This window comes from Suillus paluster (genome assembly GCF_016628075.1).
Source record: "Suillus paluster strain FC165 chromosome Unknown EDB91scaffold_233, whole genome shotgun sequence".
NCBI lineage: Eukaryota > Fungi > Basidiomycota > Agaricomycetes > Boletales > Suillaceae > Suillus > Suillus paluster.
This window is the reverse complement of record NW_024537793.1, coordinates 19,325-38,269: the sequence shown is the minus strand read 5'-3', so window position 1 is coordinate 38,269 and position 18,945 is coordinate 19,325. Positions and strand designations below refer to the sequence as shown.

The 18,945-nt window shown below is 46.6% G+C and overlaps 7 protein-coding genes across 7 annotated transcripts; 5 read left to right on the top strand and 2 right to left on the bottom strand.

Moving 5' to 3' along the window:
• Nucleotides 1-751: 751 nt before the first annotated feature.
• Nucleotides 752-2,429, bottom strand: EDB91DRAFT_1088814 (uncharacterized protein; the record flags this gene model as incomplete). The annotated part of the gene is made up of 8 exons (XM_041316517.1): nt 752-879; nt 1,126-1,359; nt 1,418-1,502; nt 1,578-1,663; nt 1,850-1,892; nt 2,022-2,253; nt 2,280-2,329; nt 2,382-2,429. 8 exons carry the CDS (start codon nt 2,427-2,429, stop codon nt 752-754), a joined length of 906 nt encoding a protein of 301 aa, XP_041168966.1.
• Nucleotides 2,430-2,979: 550 nt separating this feature from the next.
• On the top strand, nt 2,980-3,544 carry EDB91DRAFT_1240408 (uncharacterized protein; the record flags this gene model as incomplete). The annotated part of the gene is made up of 2 exons (XM_041322019.1): nt 2,980-3,135; nt 3,185-3,544. 2 exons carry the CDS (start codon nt 2,980-2,982, stop codon nt 3,542-3,544), a joined length of 516 nt encoding a protein of 171 aa, XP_041168965.1.
• A 66-nt stretch (nt 3,545-3,610) lies between these two features.
• EDB91DRAFT_1064840 (uncharacterized protein) lies at nt 3,611-3,808 on the top strand (the record flags this gene model as incomplete). The annotated part of the gene is made up of 1 exon (XM_041314747.1): nt 3,611-3,808. A coding segment is annotated over one exon (198 nt), but the record flags the coding sequence as incomplete, so codon positions are not given.
• A 3,460-nt stretch (nt 3,809-7,268) lies between these two features.
• On the bottom strand, nt 7,269-7,529 carry EDB91DRAFT_1064826 (uncharacterized protein; the record flags this gene model as incomplete). Its single annotated transcript, XM_041314743.1, has 1 exon — nt 7,269-7,529. A coding segment is annotated over one exon (261 nt), but the record flags the coding sequence as incomplete, so codon positions are not given.
• Nucleotides 7,530-9,075: 1,546 nt separating this feature from the next.
• Nucleotides 9,076-9,545, top strand: EDB91DRAFT_1064839 (uncharacterized protein; the record flags this gene model as incomplete). Its single annotated transcript, XM_041314746.1, has 3 exons — nt 9,076-9,298; nt 9,349-9,441; nt 9,499-9,545. 3 exons carry the CDS (start codon nt 9,076-9,078, stop codon nt 9,543-9,545), a joined length of 363 nt encoding a protein of 120 aa, XP_041168962.1.
• A 2,420-nt stretch (nt 9,546-11,965) lies between these two features.
• EDB91DRAFT_1064827 (uncharacterized protein) lies at nt 11,966-12,836 on the top strand (the record flags this gene model as incomplete). The annotated part of the gene is made up of 3 exons (XM_041314744.1): nt 11,966-12,347; nt 12,403-12,599; nt 12,648-12,836. The coding sequence occupies 3 exons, from the start codon at nt 11,966-11,968 to the stop codon at nt 12,834-12,836; spliced, it is 768 nt and encodes a 255-aa protein (XP_041168961.1).
• A 369-nt stretch (nt 12,837-13,205) lies between these two features.
• On the top strand, nt 13,206-13,713 carry EDB91DRAFT_1007945 (uncharacterized protein; the record flags this gene model as incomplete). The annotated part of the gene is made up of 3 exons (XM_041312358.1): nt 13,206-13,337; nt 13,397-13,610; nt 13,667-13,713. Coding segments are annotated over 3 exons (393 nt in total), but the record flags the coding sequence as incomplete, so codon positions are not given.
• Nucleotides 13,714-18,945: the final 5,232 nt, after the last annotated feature.

The window sequence follows — 18,945 nt, the reverse complement described above, 5'->3', positions numbered from 1 at the left end:
GAAACATTCATATGTCAATGACATACCGAGCATAATAGGCTTTCCGGGACCGATGTGCGGCTTCAATCTTCTCCTCAGCCATATAATATGAGTGTGGCCTTCCTACAGTGGCAGGCTTACTGCACAGCCTAGAACTTGTGCGACTCAGATGTTCAGATATTCAAGTGGTTGGTATGTATCTCACCTAGTATTCCTCCCCCTTGTATATCTCCTTTTTTTGTGCACATAGCTTATCGCGATGACTGTTTCAGTGGGTCCACCATCATTAAGAGAAATGATAGTAAAGTGAGTGAAGTACCGTGCATAGTAAGCTCGTTTATAAGTGCGTGCAGCTTCTGCCTTTTCTTCTTTAGTGTTGTGTAGACGTGGTCGTGCCATGTGCATAAAAGTGAGTTGAAAGTAAGTCAGTTGCAATTGAGGCACTCGATATATGCGTAGGAGTTTTGAATGGCAAGCTTCATGTAGGAGATTAATTTGGATTTTTATGTGAATTTATCCTACCATTCTCTTACCGTCCTTCAAAATTGAACTCTACGAATATTGATCTCACCCCACAGGGCAGGTTTATATCTTAAGTTTAATGTTCTTGATGGGCACGGCGCTTGTATGCTGCTACAATCTCAGTAGTGTAATACTTGTTTGCAATATGTTTTGATCAGACGAAGCACACCGACATTCAAGAAAGACCGTTCATTTTGCGACAGCTATGGACATACATGAAATTCACTAAATAATCATCACTAGTACTGTGTTACAATGCCTGCGAAGCATCACCACGATCAATTGCACCCTTCATGATGTTTATGCCTTGCTCGATGGAATCCACCTTGTGGTAGATGGCTCGAGAGACACTGAGCACTTTTGGACCGGTTGCATCCCCTACCATGAAGAAATGAGCTACTAGACATGAGAAATTCGGAAAATCAAGCTCACCAGCCTGAAAAGATGCCAATGTAGTGACCTCGAGTCACATAATAGAGCGGTGGGGTGGCGTCAACTGGGACATTGAAGTAGGTAGTCGCAGTAATGAATCAACGTGGAATCGTTCGCCAGTGCGGCAGCTGCAGTGGCTGCGTCTTCGTCATCAGAGGAGTCATATTCCTCATAATCGACATAGACAGTGACATTTCCTGCAGGAACCACAGTGGGAGCAGCAGCATTGTGCAGTTGCGGGGGCAGAAGTAGGAGCAGGTGCCAGCACTAGAGGCAGCAGCTGCGCCAGAGAAGCAACTGGTGCAGCTTCCCTGAGACTGTCAATGGTTGTAGCAGGGGGGTCATCAGAGACAGCGGGAAGAGCGGCCAGATGCTGTTTCGGTGCTGCCAGTGGCAGGGCCAGGCCTATTCTGAAGGTGATGTTATCTGTAACATTGCCGAAGCTACGTGAGTAATGAAAATATAAAAGAATCAATGGATTCACCATTGGATGTATCACCATCGGTGCCCGTGTCTGTGCCAATGTCTAAGGCCTGAGACAGTGCCTTCTGATCATCGAGGGAAAGACACTGGAGGAAGGCAAATTCTGAGTCATGATAGCGAGTTCAGTGAGTACCTTGAGTAGATGGTGATGTATCACTCACCAGTCCCGAATATATACTCCATAGGCCGGCAGGGTCGGACGTCCAAGAAATGGAGGATGACTTCCATGGGATTTGGGAAATGGCGACTACAAAGGTGCCAGGTATTAGTAACAATCCACACCAAACAGGTGTACGGCTGACTAATCTTGGCAAATCCCTCACAGGCTTCCCCAGTAACATCGGAATTGGGGATTCATTGATCAGTGATCAATCACGTTCAAGCTCTCAAGTATGGCCTCAGCAGGGTAAGTGGATTCTCTAGTACTATCTACCAAGCTTCTTAAGCTTGCCCAACGCCCAGTACCAGAACCATTTCTGCAGTTCAATTCCCGTTCAATTCCTCTTCACGACGCAGATTACGTCGGGTTGTCCACAGCATGTGGCTCTTGATATTCTGCATTCAAGGTCAGTCATAGTGCATATTACGTGCACAGCTTGACTTACTGCTCGAAGAATCAGCATCTCCGCCATCAATTTGGCACGCATGCTGTCACTCAGCAAAATGTGAATATTCAACCCGGGCCACAATTTCTGGTGAAGTGGCCACATGCGGTCAAAATCAATAATCATGGTCTGTATTAATGTGATCGTCTCATCTGAGGTAGGAGGCCACTGCATATACTGTGGTATATGATCTTTCAACCAGTCCTTCTGCACAGGCGTGAAAATCGGGCCACTGTTTGGGGTTTGATTATATCGCACTATGTATGAACAAATTTGCCAAGACACATGTGCTGGGGGCGGATTGCGGTCTGTTTTTTTAATGTCAGGTGCGTGGCAAGATATAACTTTCAATTGGCTCACTTCAACGGGGGCGCAACAAGTATTCAACGGTGGCCGGTGGGGGGGCATTATCATTCGATGGTGTTGCCATGATTCACGAGGTGGGTGAGGAGGGACAAATTTGTCCCTTATTATATACTGGCGGGATCCTCCAATTACAAATGGAGGATCCTCTGACTGCCCGACCTGAGCTGACAGATTAACCACATTGCACAATGCCCCGTGGTCGCCCCCCCAAGAGGCCTGCACTTGAACGGGAGGTCTTTGTCCCCGTCTCTATCAACCCTGAACCTCATCTTTTACGACTTCGTGCTGCAGAAATTACTGCTGAAGGGAGCACACGACTGCAAACACACTATGTTGCGGGAATTCCCCCCAAAAATTCATCAAATGACAACGTATTTTTCATAGATGACTGTGTTGAGCATCCCAGCGACTCTCAATTTGAGGATGAAACACTTACAGACAACATTGTTGATATTTGTTCCACGGAGAAGCGCAAAGAGACTGCAGTGGTGGGTGTTCTCATTTGATGTTCGTTTGGGCATGCTAACTTATCGGACTTAAGGATAGACCTTTGCTCGCCTGGATTCCACAATGTCCAATCTTCCTGGATGAAATGATGCGCCTCAATGGACGTGGGTCCGAGGGTGTCACTTGTTCATGTGGTGCAGTATCGCCTCAATTCCAATGCTCTGACTGTCATGGCACTCAAATGTTCTGCCGCGAATGTACACTTCAAAACCACGTATATCATCCTTTGCATAGGATTGAGGTGTGTTTCACACTTATTTTGGCGTCAACATGTGACTGATCATTGTCAGATATGGAACAGGTCTTTTTTTCAGTGTATCACACTCAAACAGCTTGGCGTTCAAGTACAACTTGGCCATAACCCAGGAGAAAGGTGCTACAAACCTTCTCCCGCTGCTGGTGATGATTTTGTGGTCATCGGGCTCGATGGCATTCATGAAATTGCACTGGACTTCTGTGGCTGCGCTTCAGCTCAGATTCAGTACAAACAACTATTACATATGCAGTGGTATCCAGCCACAGTCTCAGAGCCTCGGACTGCAGCAACCTTTACGGTTCTGCAGCATTTTCATATTCTATCATTTGAAAGCAAGGTATCTGCTTACGAGTTTTATCACTCCCTCGCAAGGCGCACCGACAATTCTGGGTAAGTAGTGATCAGGGTGAGTATTTATTTTAATCTATTCCTGCAACTGTCTGATAATGATATATTCTAGGATCGGTATTCTGCTTTCATGCGGATGGTACGCCAATGGCGTAACCTCAAACAACTTGGCCGCGGAGGAAGGGGACACGACCCTGCCGGTGTCAATGCTACAGCCGAAGGAGAGTTAGCTGTTCTCTGCCCCGCGTGCCCACAGCCCGGGAAGAATCTTCCGCTAGACTGGGAGAAGGAGCCTCTATTTACCAGGTAAGATGTTGGTCATCTTTCCCTGATTTTGCTGAGCTCACACATTACCTGAGCAGATGGAAATATGCGCTATTTGTTGCAATAGATGTGAACTTTAGATTGAAGCGCAAGGTGGTGTCTTCTGAATCATCAACCCTACTCGTAAGACAGTTTGGGAACTTGCTTGCACGCAGACTGTGCTCTGGGAGACAAACAACACCCCTGAGGGGGAACATAATTCTACTGCTGTCCTGCTGTTGGGATACATGGAAAATATGTCCCAGATTTCGGATACAGGTATGCTTGTGTCGTAATCGTGTTCTGAATACTGTTATTGAAAGTAATTCAGAGCACCCCCTCGCTGTGAATGTCCCCATCATCAATGGTCAGGTCTCAGTGACTGTTCCTCAGGACATGACACCTCGCAGCAATGCTATTGTTGTCTGTATGTATCACTTGTCATTTGGTCGCGTGCCTTTCTGACATCCAGTTTTTCTAGTTGCCGGCTACTCCGGAAATGCTTCTCCTGAGTTCACCATCACCTAAGCTCCTGTCTCAATCCTCACTGAAGGTCTGTCGAACTTAGCTGAGAGCTCAGGATGGATATGAACTTCATTTTACTTCGTCGGAGTACAGAATAAGATTGTTTTTACGAACGAGAGCAGTGTAGATAATGTACATGGTATTATGCATGCAGGAAACAAGCTGAATGGGCCATCTAATTTCAGAGCGAATGCCCCTGGTCTTATTGCCATAGTGCAATACAATCATTACTATATCTATACACTGTCTATCGTGCAAGCTAGAATTCAAACATGCCTGACGCAGATGGGGGTATGAGGTCACAGCAGGGATTGAGGGACAGTGAGTTCTGGGCGTCGATGAGTGCACTGGTAACACCGGAATATCAACTGGACTTGACGCGGACGGCGACACATTGGTATGATATGATCGAGATGGTTTGAACGTGAAATCGTCGCTTTCATATACATCTACATTCTTTTGGCTGGAGATTGATCGCCAGAAGTCCGAGACTCCGAGATGATATGATGAATATGTCGATAGGAGAAATATATGTCCTTCGTGTGTCCCAAGCGCATCCATTCCAAGTGGTTATGGTGGGAGTGGATGACGGTAGATCAGAGGGAGTAGACGAGCGTCAGGCGAAAGGAACCGCCTACACAGGTCGTCCCTAGGCTGCTACTATAGCCGCAGTCCAAGAGTGATGATACACTCAGAAGATCAGTAACGTTCAAGTTCCTTTGCGACATCCGCTAAACTAACGAAGTATTAGCCAAGGTGTTCGAACGACACCACCTACCATGCACGACATCTCTCGCAGTACAAACCAACGTCCATATCTCCCTATCTTTATTCGATTCCTAACAGGCGTATCCGAACCCAGTATCTCTGATGCGACTGGGGGGATGCGTTTCTTGGTACCCACAACCCATCCGCTCAGCCCATCGGTCGAAGACTTTGGCGGCGATGTTCCCTCGTCTTCGTCCCGTGCTCAGCCTAGGCTTTCATGGGAGTCAAGTAAAGGGACAGAATCGACAGATGCGAGAGGAAGCTCATCTTCGTCAATATCAAGCGGGGTAAGACTCAAATTGCAGGCGGTGGGAGGGCTGGAAGATCTCCCAGTGGAATATAGACTCGAGCTCCTCCATGCAACAAAATTCGATATCTGCACGCGAGGTAAATGAGACATGTTGTACACTTCACAATTGTTCTAGTCTAGGGCTGGAGGTGTTGTAGGGCTGGTGTTCGTCCTCCCATGTAGAGTAGACAATTCACATGATTGAGCCTGCGCAGTCTAAATTGTGAGCAATCTCAATTAATGGGTCATAAGCTATGTGATTACCTTGAGCAGAGTCCTTAGGTCAGTTTGGGGCCGCGCGCTGTTCTCCAACCACTTGACTGAGTCTCAAGGATTGTGGATATCATCAACGGCAATTCGGCAAAATCCGGTGAGTTCAATTGGGCGGTTTTCACAGGGCTTTGCAGCGACCACATTGCGCAGTATGCTACGCCACCTCGAGACTGTTTGGCTTTTCACCAGATTCGACTATAAGGCAATACTCTTCCCGGTGGTATTCATTCCGGCGATAATGATTGGTGTGCGACACTGAATTTGCCATTATAGATCATATTTGCACTTGTTTTATCTCCTCGACGTGACCCGCTAGCCTTATTTGTCCTATGTGCTGGGTCTGGTCTGTGGTTGTAACTTTTTGTAGTGGAGTAACTAGCCGCTGGTGATCACTTGTACATCGTACTGTATGAGGTGATATCCAGAAGCTACTCATTCAAAGATGTCCGCGAGAAGTGGCTCCAGCTCCAGGTAAGAGATCATCTATGCTCGGGAATGGTACTGTCTTCATTTGTGACCGAGAATTAGCAGCCATGGTTTCGTTATTGGAACACTTTTTATAACTTGATATAATTTACGCTGAGGTCTAAGCCGCAAAGCACGGCTTGGACGTCTGGGTTGTCAATTATATGTTCCGCAAATTTTGCTGCGTTTGACTTCATGTGTCTCGAGGACCAACATCAAGGCAAATGCACATTATTACCATCGTGTCCTAGAGTTCTTCTGCTGATAGAAATAGCCTAAGGGCAAGTCGATTTTCTGTCGGCATTGCAGATATCATTTGTTCGAAAGAGGATTTCAGGTAGATGCATTCTTCCTACCATCGCCGTGAAGTTCTGCCAGAACAATTTGAACACATAAAAGCAAGCCGTGTTCCTACCGTCCCCTTCAGATTTATTTGATCCCATATTACATCCTCACAAAAAATGCGTTTCTCCCTCGTCCTCGCTGTCCTTGCTGCTTTGACAGCATCAATATCTGCCAGTGACACTGACAGCGATAATTGTCCCACATTTTGCTCCTCTTCAAAGTGCTGCCCTGGGCAGAAATGCGTGCCGACTCAGTCGGGCAGTGTTGGTGTGAGTAGTGTGTTGCTGAGTTACTCAACGTGCTTGCTTCTGAACAACTTTCACTGCCACTCAAGCAATGGGGATCTTGCCAGAATAGAGAAGATCTCAAATAATTGAATATATGACCGAAGTACCAATGGCTATTGTGGGAGGTCATGAAAGTCGATGCAAGGCGTTATAACGGAATCCAACAGAACTGGTAGCTTCGATGTCGTCGAGAGTGTCCAGGCGTGAACGAAGTGGATCCATATATTTTTTATTGCTTTGAGACAAAATGGAGAGAGAAAATGACTACTCAACACAGACGAGGCAGATGTAGACGTGCATTAAGAGCGTGATGTACTAGTAATTTCGACTACTAGCCCTTGGTACTGTTCCCAATTTGGGATCTGATTCGAGACTAGGCAAACGCTCCACAAAAGAAAGTCGCGCAAATGAGCTGAGCCGATCAAGCAACATATATGGCTGATTGCCTTACTGGAGATGCATTGTGGAAATACACGTAGTACGAATGAACGCGGGGGCTCGTTCAGAGAAATATCTCAATGAATGACACCTCCAGAGATGTCGGAAACCAAGTACGTTGATCCTTGGGTGATGCCCAGTCGGTATTGTGTCCTGATCACAATGGTCAATGATTTGAAATGAATTGCATTTGCTGGACAACAAGCAAGGGAAGCAATCGCGCACCTATAAAAAAATGTCTGAAAATGCATACCTTTGATATAGGATGCCTCATCCTCTCGGAAAATCAACCCATCTGCGTAGATCACCCATACACCATTAATCCAGAGCTGGAGTTCACCTATGGTACAGGGTTCAGTATCACCCCCCGATCATCATGGCTCATGATGAGCTCTGCCTATATCGTCAAGTTTAACAAGTTGTACTATGGTCGTCCAGACGCCTGGCTCAAAGATTCAGGTGTCATTTCCGACTGAAATCACATGATTGGGGTTGGCTTTGGAGTAGGGAGGCACGGCGAGAGATGCAGTCCTATAGGTAAATGGAGTAACTTTCTTATTTCCCATCCCGCCTGAGTAGATGTCGGAGAAAGTGTGAGGAAAGGTGACAGCGGGCGTTACTCACAGGCCTCCGCATGAGACAAAGTCAAGTCTTGCCTGCCTTCGCACCTTTGAAACACACTGAAATTTGCATGGTTTAATGCGAAGATGACACCCGAGTTCAGACAAGAACATACCGAAAGCCTGCACAGTGTATGGATTGTGCTGTACAGACCTAACATTTGGCATGGTGGGTTCCTATTTGAGCCTACATCAATAAACTTTGACATTGCAGAATAAGTGATGTCCTTTGTCCTTTGAGAAAGATAGTTTCTGAATCATGTTCGGGAATCATTAATCATTAATCGGGTCCGCAGGTTCAGCACCGATCAAACACGAAAATTTGTATCAAAGCTCACATCTTTTCCAGTAAAAACGCCCTTGTCGACTCATCCGCCCGTAATTGATCCTACCGTCTTCTGAGCCGGCCGCAATGCATATGCCGATCTGCGACTTCCATTTTTGAAAGAAATTTCTCTCGATTCGCCCGGTAGAGGTGAAAGTCAATATGTGTTGGCGCTCAAGCAATCAATACGCGTCACGCGTCACGGCCGGGCTCTCTCCTCCCGTTGTTCTCTATACCTTCACCATTTTCCCTTCTTCCTCCTTCGCCACTCACACAGCCTCACCTCTCGTGTTCCCCGTCAGTAAACATGCAGCAGCCCAATCTGTAGCTGGGCTACGGGCCCGAAGTATCATTCGACACTTTTGAGGACCCTTTGCATTGACTGGACCCCAAAAGACTCGATTTGATACAAAAAGAAAAAGCACCTTGGAGGAAGAGGAATCGTGGTACGTGTTTCAGTGAGTTTGATGGCACTGTTGCCACTCAACTTTTTGTTTCAAGTGGTGAATATGTAACTGACAAGACAGGTGACTTTCAACTACATATCAAAAGTGAGAAGTGGCTTGTGAGGTGTTGAAAATCCCTCGGATAGGCGGTGACTCGCTGGTCTTTCAGCAATTGCTACCTCGCCACTGATTGAGCAGTCGAAATGGACTATTCACCTACTGGACCGGTGATACTAACCTCCTTCCAGTTTCATCGTGATGAAACACACCCTTTGACATATGATTTTTCATATTATCACAGCCTCTGATATCCTGGTATAAAGGTCGTTGCAATATGTACTTTTAACACTGGCGTTCTTGAATTGGCCTAGCTGTGTCCGAACTATTTTATCTGCGCCGTCCTCGAAAGCCCTTCGCGTTTCGCAGCTGTCACATCAACCTAGTGTTCGGAATGATTAGCACTGCAACGGTGTTCTCTATTTTTTCTTCCCTGATGCTGGTATTTTCTTATGTCGCTACTGCTACACCCATCTACACCGTCGAGCTGCTTGCCTGGAGCCCCACTATCATCAGCCCTACTCTTATGACAGTTTGGGAACGTAATTCCACGCAGACTGTGCTCTGGGAGACGAACAACATCCCTGAGGAGGAACAGAATTCTACTGGTCTCCTGCTGTTAGGATACATGGAAAACATGTCCGAGAATTTAGACATTGGTATGCTCATTTCATAACCATGTCCTGAATGTTGTTGAAAAGTAATTCAGAGCACCCCTTGGCTGCGAATTTCCCTATCGTTGATGGTCAGGTCTCAATCACTGTTCCTCAGAACTGCGACGCCTCGCGGCAATGCTATTGTTGTCTGTATGTATCGCTTGTCGTTTGATTAGTACCTTTCTTACATGCGTTTTTTCTAGTGTTTGGTGACTCTGGAAATGCTTCTCCTGAGTTCGTCATCACCTAAGCTTGATCCTCAAGCCTCAAGGTCTGCCGATATGTAGACTTAACATGGACACGGACTTAGACTCTACATCATCTACTTCGTCACAGACTTGATGCCCTATGTTTAATTCTGCAGCTGAGATAGAGGAAAGTTTTTTTAATTCTATATAATACGGAGTCAGTGTTGCATCAGTAAACATTAGGTGGACTCTATTACTTACTGCCCGTACCCATCATCATTGTTCGCTCTGACAGAAAGGTCAGGAAAGTGCTCGTCAAAAAACGAGCTGACCCAAAGAGAGGCAAGTACTCATTTTGACAGGTAAGCACTGCACAGATGTTTTGACGCTGCTATGGCCCATATGATTGCTGGTAAGTACAGTCTCTCATCGGTCCTTCGATTTTTCGGATCAACGAGCTGAAGATGAGCCAGTCGCCGACGCCACTGGATTTCTTGTGGACAAAGCAGTGATAAAACATAATATGAAATACTGTAGTCATTCTGTCTGTAAGTAAACTTCAACAGGGATATAAGCATATGAATAAACCGCAACATGCGCAACAAATGCGTAAAAATACTTGGCTACATATGCATGACCCCAAAGATCTGTTATCCCTTTATGAGGTGTTCTGCTGCTCGATCATACGATTCAGATTGTCTTACAAGCCCTGCACAAAGGATAATGCGGCAGTCAATTGTAGCTTGAGCCCCGCCGTCACGCACAAAGATTGATTGTCTCTGCTGCAAATCGGCCAAAGTCTTATGCACCTCTTCAGCGAGATCCGCTAACCACCCCCTCGGAACGCTATTATCCGAACCTCGTAAATTCAGCCTCGTCGTTGTCAGGAGGACTGGTATTGCATTGAAGTAGTCGTCATCCTTCATGCTATAGCGTCCCCACTCCCACGTGTTTCTGATGAGTAGCCGCCATCTCTTTTGAAAGGAATTTTCTTGCCTGAGGGAACGACAAGCCCGAAAGTCAAAAGAAGGAAGAGTCCAAGATCTGAATGCCGCTTTTGACAGACTTCATCAACTAGAGAAATGCACCTGCTTGAGATGGCCATCGCGGGTCAGACATTGACACCATTCAGTTGTTCTTCGTCAGGAAAAATATGAGGCGGACGTAGCAATCGTCCCGATTCTCGTTGAAAAAGGCGTTGGGTCCAACATTTTCTGAGCAAGGCCACCCTCGATGGACACCGCAGGTTCCTCGCTAGCTGCATTCGGCTTGCTGAGCCCATCCCTGCAAGCCCATAATTGTTCCTCTCAACCCAGCCTAGCTTGCTATTTACTCGCTGTTCGGGAAGTTGGTATTGACAGGTGTGGGGCTGTGTCGCAAAGGAGCGCTTTGCACGCGCTGGGTTGTGGTGGACATGAAGGTGAAACCAGGGAGGGAGAAATCTGAAATGGTGTAAGTATATGACTTATCTCCTGTGCTGCTGCGAGTGCTTACACATTAAGGAATCATGTTCTTGTCTTTTTCGACAGCCTAAGTCTTATGTCCAATAGCCCCGGGAAGTCACCGGACAGGGGATTCCGAACGATCAAACATGTGGACGTCCTTGAAGCAGGAGTCTCGAAGTTGCCGAGACCCATGGTGGTGGCGCTGAGCACTGGAGCAGTTGATCATTCAAACAGGACCAGCAGCACTTCGATGCGACAACATCCAGATCAGGGACTATGTTTACTCTCCCTGGCCCCTGGGATACGATTAGGGTACTGCACGGGTACGGGTAACCCGCACGGGTCACGGGTACAGGTATCACTGGGGTACGGGTACGGGTCTGGGGTCACGGTACCCATACCCCTACCCGTACCCCTGCCACGGGTGTCAATAAAAATCGGTGCGGCATCTAAATAAATTTTGACTACCTAAACAAGTCAAAAACTGTCAAACTCTAAAGAAACTGTCAAACTCTAAAGAAACTGTCAAACTCTAAAGACGAATATAAATGTCCTGCGTGACACTCGCAAACCTTCATCACCTACTAGTACTGCCCATCATGCAGCTCACCTCAGCCACAGCCAAACGAGTTATCAAAATGACCGGGAAGGCCAAAGCCACTCTAGAAGAGAAGACTATCAGAACTTCGCTGAAGAAGCGGGCAAATGATGGCAGTGGAGATAGTCAGAACATGAACCTGAAGAAGGCAAAAAAAACCCTACTGCCTGGTAACACGCCCACCAATGGTGCAGGATCTGCGGACGAAGACGAGCCAGTTGACAAAAATAGGCCTGTCACAGCTTCATTAACAGCATCATTGTCTCCACGTCCAGAGTCGGTTTTGAGTCAGCGTGCTGTTGTGCGTACCGAGGAGGAAGAGAATGCATTGTACGAAGACGACAACAACAGAACTGAGACCATTACCACAGTATCAGAGGCCGACAACGAAGCTGATGAGACGGCAGAAGACGAGCTCCGTATGTGCAATAACCTTGATATGAATATTATATTAATCAAGTACAAAACAGAACGCCTAATGAAAGATTGGAACTCACCAGTTTACGCGTTTTTTGATCCGACACCGCAGATTATCGAAATTAATGGCCGCCGCGCTCATGATTTCAAGTGCCAAGCCAACAGGTGCAAGACCAAAGTGTGGCGGTACCTTGACAAAGGTGATGCCCGCTCGACTGGTAACATGCGGAAGCACGTGCGTTCGTGCTGGGGTGACGAAGTGTTGAAAGCTGCTGATCAGGCCAAGGATGCCAATGAGGTGCGCCAAGAGATTGTTGGTAGTTTCCTGCAAAACAGATCAATCACTGCATCATTTGAACGCAAAGGGAAAGGGAAAGTTACATACTTGCACCATCAACATACACGTGCAGAAACGAGGTATGAACAAAGTCTCATCAGAGTCTTGGGAATCTGAGAAAGCATCTGCCTTCAGGGCCGAAATTGTGCGCTGGGTGTCCGAGAGCCTGCATCCATTTGACATTGTCAAGGACCGTGCGTTTCAGTCACTGATGAAGACGGGGAGGCCCAAATACTACATACCTTCCCCATCCACTGTTTCGCGTGATGTGCGGCATGTCTTTGTGCGAACTCGACAGCATGTTGCTACAATGCTACAGGTGAGTGATTTTTCATTAATTTAAAGACAGATAATCAAGACATACCAGGAATATGACGGCAAAATTAATTTTACCACTGATGGTTGGTCATCGCCCAACCATCGTGCATTGGTCGCGTTTTCGGCCCATTTCGAGCATGAGGGGGAGCCGCTAAGCATACCATTAGACGTGGTTGAAGTCACGAAGGTAAAAACTTACCTATCTAGTTGTGAAGAAACAAGGAGCCGACCAAGTTGATAGTACTGACATGGAGCTGGAGCTGGAAGAACTCAGCGCGGAGGTCAAAGAGGATCCAGGGATGATGGATGATGTAGATAATGATGACAGATTTGTTGATGAGGTTGAGTTGTTGGATGAGGGTGAGCGGGTCGCACTGAACAAAGAGATTCAACCGATTAAGTTAGCGCTTGTCAAGGTAAGTGCATGCAACAAAAGAAAACTTGCCATTGAACTCAGCTTATTCCCCAGGTGCGCAAGCTCGCATACAAGATCATACACTCGACTACTATCATCCTTCCTGCGTGGCATGGCATCCTGAGGGACTTGTCGGAACCCCAAACCCTCATGCCACGTGATGTGGCCACACGCTGGAATTCGACATTCGATATGTTGGACTATGCGCTGGACCATTGTGAAGCCGTGAATGCCGTTACACAATGGTGGGACTTAGGTTTATGGAAGTATGAGTTGGAGGATGATGAGTGGGTGATACTAGGACAATTGAGGGATATACTTAAGGTGTGTGCTCCTTTTCCGATGTTCACACATGCTTATGCTACATTGTTTGCTCTTGTTAGATTCTAAAGGACGCCACACTTTACTTCTCGCGCGCAACACCTAACCTTGCAACAGTGATCCCAGCAATGGATCACGTCGACAAGATGCTCACCTCCTATTCACGCAACAAGAAATATCTGCCCTCAATTCGTTCGGCAGTTCAGCTCGCAAAAAAGACACTCAACTGGTACTATCAGCTCACAGACAGGTCTCACACATATCGAATCGCAATGGGTAAGTTCTATTCTTTTTTTTCTAGTTTCTACTGACAGTTAATATTATTATACTAGTGTTACATCCCAAACATAAACTATCATACTTCAAGGCAGCACACTGGGAAGACGACTGGATCCAAACTGCGGAGCAACTTGTGCGTGAAGAATTCGAACGTTCGTACCTGTCACTTGATGACGACTCTGATTTCGGGTGTGAGGAGGACGTCTTGGAGTCAAATGGTGATATATTGATGGTGTTTTTCTATTTGCTTTTTACTTAGTGTTTGTACTGACTCAATCTTAGAGCGACAACATTTTTGACAATCTCCCAGCACTTGTAGCCCCCAAACCTACTAACTCAGGCTCCGAACTCGACCGTTACCTTAGTACGGACGTGGAACATGTCACCAACCCTATTGCTTGGTGGCGCGAACATCACAAATCATTCCCCCGCCTGTCGTGCATGGCCATTGACTATCTAACTATCCCTGGTATGTGGCATTATTATTTTTAATACCTTGTAAGCTTATATTGCCTATAGCAACTTCTGTAGATGTTGAACGTCTCTTCAGTCGTGGGCGTCTTGTCCTGTCACACATCAGAAATCGTTTATCAGCGCAGTCGATGCGCGCACTGCTTTGTGTCGGCTTATGGAGCAAGTTGGGCCTGGTCGAATCTGAGGATATCATTCGTGCCTCTAAGCTCCCAGATGTCATTGGCAAAGAGGAAGCAATGGATGAGGGTTGGGACAGAATCCAGGTAGAATAGTATTACATTTGTTGTTAGTATCCTAGTAGTACTATTCATTACAATGCTCTTCATAGTGACCCGCGGGTATACCCCTCACGGGTAATACCCCGGGTCCGTTATGTCGATACCCATAGTAAAACCCGTACCCGCACCACAGGTATGGGTATATCTCCAGGTACGGGTACGGGTATGACTCTCCATACCCGCGGGTTTACCCAGTGCAGTTCCCTAGATACGATAAGTCGAGAGGCGCAATCGCATTGGGAAGTAAGTAGCGTGGATCATGAAGCAAGGGGTGGAAATTAATTGTTGTCTATTGTTGTGCAAAGGCTTCATACCTGATTACATACAATCCATGATTTTTGAACATGTCCTGAATCCTGATCCTTCACGATGAGCTGAGAGCTCTACTTACCCAAATACTTGCTAGCTGTTATGATCAACGTTCACCGAATGGTAAAGGTTTTCACACAACCACTAGGACTCGTCAAGATAAGAGCAAGAATAAGATTGAGAGTGAACGTCTCTGTCTACACAAGGTAGGAACGAAGAGGTTAAGTCTAAGGAGTACTACTGACTACGACCTAAACTATATACTACTCTCTGAGCGGAGATATCTGAGTATGAAAGGTAGTGATATATCTATATAAGATCATAACATTGCGCCTAGGGTATAGGGCGTCTTATCAACCAATCAACTACAAGAAGAAAAGGGTAAAGGGTTCATAGGGGTTAGGGGTATCGGTGATTAAGCAGGGTCTCAGGGTTCTGCTTCTATTCAGGGTAAACAGGATATGAAGAAAAGTGTGAGAGAGTTCTGTGTCAAGAAGTCTCAAGCGGTGATTAAGGATCTCGATAAGAGATAGGATCTGGAGATGTATCGGGTACGATCGGATCTAGGGGTTCCCCAGGGTCTTTGGTAATGAGCATGCTTCTCTATGAGCGGTGCTTCTGTGATAGCGGTTTAGGGTTTAGCTGTGACTGTGCAACAGGTTCTAATGTAAGGGGTTCGGTGAATGACAGAGGTAACTCTTAACATGTCATGAGAAGTAAAGGTGTGTGATGTAAAGGGATGATGACTCTTCGAGAGATAACTCGTAAAGGACTCTCGGTTATGGTTTGATCATAGAGGCGTGTAGATGCTTATGATGTAACCCGTTGCCTAATCGTAGGACTTCTAAGGATGTGATGACTTCGTATGTCTAGGGTTACAGATATAGATGGATGACATTGATGTAGTATAGATGTGAAGTGAAGATAGTGATCGTTAATTGGTTATCCATCTTATCTTATCAGGGATCTATCTAATCTAATCTTATCGGATAAGGTGACTTAGGGTTTGATAATCGAAATTTAGATGCAGTTGGTAACATTCATGACACTAGCGCGGTCTGTATCAGTCTGCACCATTCATCGCACGTTCCTCTACATTTCTACCTCCCCACGTCCTTCAAACATCATCAATATCACCATGATATCAAAGCTCAGGTGACCCTGACCGGAAGTGTTGATAAGTGTTTGCTAGAAGACCGACTGGTATTTCAAAACCAACATAGTCTGGTATGTCTGCCACTTTCACTCTTGATCTATTTTTCTCTCTATGTTCCTGCTGAGTAGCCATTAGCTATGTAATATCGGTAAGCTGATAATTATTTACGAAGTATCACATGCTATGTCTGAGCAGTATACATATCCCAGAAATGTTACGCTTGCAGCCGAGCTCTCCCAGTTCTCTTCCTGCCCCCGTGAGTTTTCATGCTTGCATACCATGCATTTATGCCCCTTCTCTTTGCTCACTCACCCAGCCCTGACATCGCTTTCACGTTTTCCCTCAGTGAACATCCAGTAGAGAACGGTCCTATCTGTAGCTGGGCAAGGTTACATGCCCAAGATATCGTTTGACACCTTCGAACATTCCACTGCGTTCATGTAGGTCCATGTCCTTATTTACTTTACATGTTCAATTAGATTATAGACAGAGTGATGATGATATTACTTTGTGCATCCAGTTCACTTGAAAGCAGATGTCAGGCCCTTGACTGGGCGCTGGACAGCTTGATGCAGGACGGGGACGAGTTGAATCCTTGCTATGACAGTTAAGCGCCCACAACTTACTCAGCCTGCGGACATCTATGCCTCGCATCATATATTCTGCTCTGGATCTTATCAATCCAGAATATTTGGGTGAGTGACCAACATCTGCTGCGCAAACATTAGAAAACGATTTAGAAAAAGTCATTCGAGAACTTAGAAGACGCCCATGAAACTTCTATACCAGATTCAGAAGAAACGCACCAAATGCCATCCGGAATGGAAGGTACGTGGACATCATATTTATGGGATTTTTCTCATTGTGTACATCACAGGTAATTGTCGAGTTTATTGCTACCAAGGTCACCACAGCAGACTTCTCTGTACCGACCGACCTGACTCAGTTGTCATCGGTTCGAGGGGCCAGCACGGAATGCACCAGTGTGGGCAGCGTATCAAAGCATTGTTCCTTGTAAAAGAAGTACTCACTTCGACGAGCAAGCACATTTTTATATGCTGCGCCATGCACACTGATATGATCCCTTGACATGGCAGGCTTTCAAGGGCCGAGACGTAGAACATGTAGAGTGTTCCGGTTCCCTTCGTCACATGAGCATGATAGATTTATATTTTTTATACGACAGATGTAATCATTGGCTCTGTATTTGATACATGAGACGGCAGTCTGTCTTACAGACAATACACCGATACAATTGTACGAGTAGCACGTAATATGAAGTAGGGTGGTCATTATTTGAGTAAACCTCAGCATAGGAATAAATAACGACGTGAGTGACAGATACGTAAAAACACTTGGCTGGAGGTACATTTCCTTCACGACCCCAAAGCTCCATCGTCCGTTTCCGAGTTCCAGTCCTCGATCATACCACTCAGATCGTCGTACAAGCCCTGCACCAAGGATATTGCAGTATCGATTGTAGCCTGAGCTACACCATTATTCACAAAGTCTGCTTGTCCCTTCTGTACTTCGGACAAAGTCCAACACACCCTGTTAATGAAGTCCACTGACTGCACCCACGGAACATCCTTCTCCGAGCCTGCCAAATTCAACCTCATCACTGTCACGAGGGCTGGAATTGCATCGACAAAGTCGGCGAGGCCCAGTGCATACTCCCACGAGTTCTCGATGTGTTCTCGCCACCCATCCTTGGCAGGGCTGAGATCTTTGCCAGAGGGATCAATGCGCCCGAGGATCACAACAAGGTAAGATGTGAGACTGGCATTCTTCGACAAATCGAGTTTATCAGCCAGATAAATGCACCGCTTGAGATGGCCATCACGGGTCAGACATTGACACCACTCGTCGTTCTTTGTCAGACCGAAGATGAGGCGGAGGTAACAAAAGTCTCGTTTTGGGTGGAAAGCAGTGTCGGGTCCACTGTCGTAGATTGTCTGGTTATGATTTGGACGTACGGCAGTCAAAAGAGCGCAAGACAGCTCATCCAGGAGTTGTGCGTCGACACCCTGTGGCATCGAATCACAGGTGATAGAAGCAAGTTCATCTTGAGCGTTAAAAACAGCTCTCAGTGCAGCATGCCGGACTCGAGGAGGTCTGGTGGGGCCCATGCAACGGATAAGCAACTTGATGTAGGAAGGTCGCTTGGCAGAGCTCCCTAGTCCATGCATGGCACTCAGCGCAAGCAAAGAGTCACCTTTTGTTTCATCATCTGTTTTGTTCTCTGCTTCGTCCGCCAGATAATCGATAAGCCAGTCAAATTCTTCACAGCCAGGCTCCTGCTCATCGCTGTGACGCCACTGCAGGTCACCATCCCAAATCACTACCTCATCATTTGGAAGTGAAAGTTGTGAGTCGAGTCTGTGGACAACCATTGTTCTCAGAGCAGTGCATACGTCAGCCTTGTGTGTCTGTTTCACGACGTGTTCCCGTGCACTTTGAAGCCGATGGTACGCGTCACGGCCAGCCATGAATGCATCGCGAATGAAACGACTTCTGCCTCCCCAACAATTCCAAGTATCCCTATCTTTGGAGAGAAGTCTCGGCGAAATTTTCATTGACTGACTGCAGAGGTGGGCCATGGCTTTGCCACACATCACATATAGCTCTTCACTGCCACAACAAGCCTCGAAGTGGTCACGTAAGCGTCTGTATGCGACTGAAGCATCAAGCTCCAGTGGCCATTGCACAAGAGGTACCATTGCAGCCACAGCCTCGACAACCTCTGGGGTTGTTGATGTCTCTAGTATCCAGCGTATGGCGGACGATTTGGTGAATGGGGTAGGAGTCAAAGTCGATCTGAGTGGAAGGAATTTCTGGTAGATGGCTGCAATAAACTCTGACCCTGGTGTGCGGAAAGGACTGTCTGGACGCCACACTGACACGAGAATAGTACCTGCGTAGAAGAGAATGCCGAAGGCTGTGGTGCAAATGATGATGCTAGCTATCGTCGTTTGCTGGATCCAAATGCCGGCGCTGAGCGATAAGCCGAAGAGCAGTAGCGAAATCTGGAGGAGTACAAGAAATGCCTGCAAGACAGCGTGCAGTTGGAAATGCTCTAGGCCATCCAGCTTCATCTGCCTCTGTGTGCCGCGCT